Here is a 2,831-nt window from a genome sequence, read left to right as displayed (position 1 = left end):
CTGCTATTTCGCCAGCACCTGGTCTCCTGCCTGGCACACAGTAGGTGCTCAGTAGATACTGGTTTGAATGAAGGACAGCGGCACACTGGCAAGGGCAGCTTCGTTCCAGGGCCTGCCACGCCACCAACACCACGCCACCACGACTTGCTGGGGGGGCGGGGGATGGACGGTTTCGTTGTGCGCTCTTTTCCCCTCCTTTCAACTTCCCAGTGTAACTTTGTGTGAATACAACTGCAGAAGCTCCCTGGACAAGGCTACCGCCCCGCAATCAGAGCCTTCCTGGTTCTGCCTTCGGGGAGGGAGGATAGGGGTGGCCCGCGGGAGGCCAGTTGCCAGCGCGTCCTGAAGTCCCTCCCGCCGCCTCGCGTCGCTTTAAGGCGGAGGCCCGGGAGGGGGCCGACCCCGCCCGCCCGCTCGCCTCGCGGCTCCAGACTTCGGCATTTCCTCCCCGCTAGCTGGCGCGGCCTCGCCTCCCCTCGGAAGAGGAAACTCCCGTGGCCGAGTAACGGGAACAAGAGCGGAGGGGAGCAGCGGGGGACTCCGGGGACCCGCGGCGCCGGGAGGGCGGCCCGGGGTAGGAGGCGAGCGCAGCGGGACCAGAAGCTGGCCGAAGGCGGCGCGCCGGGGAGCGGGGTGGGGAGGGCCGCCGGGCCGGACGCACCGCGCAGTCGGCACGGGGCGCGGCCGGGAGCCGGAGCGTGCAGGGCGGGCCGCTGCTGGAAGGAGCGCTTGAGCTGGAAGAGGAGGCCGAGCTGGAGGGCTGCTTTCCCCGGCCCTGCGACGGGGTCGCCGCCGCGGAGGCGAAGGGAACCGAGACAGCGGGGCTGCCCGGGCGCTGCGCGCATGCTGGGCCTGGGACGCCGCCGGGGCTCGCGCCCTGGGCTGCTCGGCCGCCGCTGCCCCGGGCGCCCGGCATGTCGGTGCACTACACCCTGAATCTGCGCGTCTTCTGGCCCCTGGTGACTGGCCTGTGCACCGCCCTCGTGTGCCTCTACCATGTCTTGCGGGGAAGCGGGGGCGCCCGGACCGAGCCCCCCGAAGGCGCGGACGGCGGCTTCCCGCTGCTCAAGGTGGCCGTCCTGCTGCTCCTCGGCTACATCCTCCTGCGCTGTCGCCACGCTGTCCGGCAGCGCTTCCTGCCGGGGTCTCCCCGCCTGGGGGGCCACTCCGCCTTCTCTCCTAGACACTTACGAGAGCCCAGCCTCGACATCTTGCTGGAGAGTTACTACGAGCACGAGGTGCGCCTATCGCCGCACGTGCTTGGCCACAGCAAAGCACACGTGAGCCGGATCGTGGGCGAGCTGGTGCGGGCTGGCCGCGCCCGAGGGTCCCCAGGCCCCATCCCCGGGGGAGCGCTGGCCTTGGCCTTTCGCGGAGATTTCATCCAGGTAGGCAGCGCCTATGAGCAGCATAAAATCCGCCGGCCCGACGGCTTCGACGTGCTGGTGCCGCTGCGCCTCCCTCCCCTGGTGGCGCTGGAGCCGCGGAGCCTGGGCGCGGAGCCCGCGCTGGCCCCAGCCTTCCACGGCTGCTTCGTGTGCGCACTGAAGGCGCCGCCAGGGGCTTCCGGGGGCCACTGGCTCCGGGACTGCAAAGCCTTCGCCGACGGCTTCTGCGTGGATGTGCGCGGGCGGCGCCATCTCTCGGCTACGCTGGTACTGCGCTGGTTTCAGTCGCACCTGCAGCGCTCCCTGGCCACCGTGCGCTACAGCCTGGAGGGGCGTTGTCGGGTCAGCCTGACCCCAGGCGGCCTGGAGCAGCCCCCCACCCTACACGTCCTGCCCTGCCGCACCGATTACGGCTGCTGCCGCCTTTCTATGGCCGTGCGTCTCATCCCTGCCGTCCACTTGGGCGACAGCGTCTTCCTGGTGGCCCCACCACCGCCACCCTCACCCGTCGGGCCCCTGTCGGAGCTCCCGGGAGGCCTGCGCGCCGATGCACTGTGGGGTGTGAACACGGCGCGCCAGGAGCAGAAGCTGCTGAGCTGGCTGCAGGAAAGGGCCCCTCCAGGGGCCTGCTACCTCAAGTGCCTGCAGTTACTTAAAGCTCTGCGAGACCTGGGCGCCCGCGGGCTGGACCCGACGGCCGCCACCCAGTGGGGTCGCATCCTATCTTCATACGTGCTCAAGACAGTGCTGCTGGCGGCGCTGCTACGCCAGGGGGCTCCCGCACAAGGCTGGGACGAGGCGCACCTGGGCGAGCGCTTGGAAGAGCTAGTACAGTTCCTCAGGGATTGCCTGCTGCGACGCCGTACACTCTTCCACTGCCTCCTGGGCCCTGGAGGGGCGGCCGCCGAGGTGGGCCCACTGCCCAAGGTACTGCGTGAAGCCACCCCGGTTGACCTCCTGGCCACTTTCGACAGGCAGGCCCGGGAACTCGCAGCGGCGCGGTTGCTGTCCACGTGGCGAAGGCTGCCCCAGCTTCTCCGGGCCTATGGGGGTCCCCGCTACCTTGCCAGGTGTCCCCCACCCCGGAATCAGCGCCCCCAGGGGTTCCCTGAAGATGAACCATAAACCCTGCCAGAACCCCGACCTGGCCTGGTGCTCCTGAAGCCTCACCCACCAGGTGGGGGTGGGGATGACAGTGAAGCCAGTTTAAGGCAAGGAAGATGACCTGCAGAAGGTGTTGGAACATTCAGAGGATGACATTTGGTGGCTTCAACATCACCCCCTGGCTCCACAATCCAGATAGCTGTGGCATCTTTTTCACGCCCACCAGAGCGTCCTGGGCAAGCTACGGAAAGTCGTTCAACGTCAGCAGCTAAGAGTTGGTCCAAATGTTGGTTTGTGTGGAATGATTCTGTAGAAGGATCCAGCTTTCAGGGAGATTCA

At 68.1% G+C, this 2,831-nt stretch overlaps 1 protein-coding gene across 1 annotated transcript; it reads left to right on the top strand.

Annotated features, from left to right (window-relative positions):
- Positions 1–914: 914 nt before the first annotated feature.
- On the top strand, positions 915–2,513 carry ITPRIPL2 (ITPRIP like 2; the record flags this gene model as incomplete). The annotated part of the gene is made up of 1 exon (XM_079719697.1): positions 915–2,513. The coding sequence occupies one exon, from the start codon at positions 915–917 to the stop codon at positions 2,511–2,513; it is 1,599 nt and encodes a 532-aa protein (XP_079575823.1).
- Positions 2,514–2,831: the final 318 nt, after the last annotated feature.

Source organism: Hyperoodon ampullatus (assembly GCF_949752795.1).
Source record: "Hyperoodon ampullatus genome assembly, chromosome: 14".
NCBI lineage: Eukaryota > Metazoa > Chordata > Mammalia > Artiodactyla > Ziphiidae > Hyperoodon > Hyperoodon ampullatus.
This window is presented reverse-complemented; position numbering and strand designations above follow the sequence as displayed.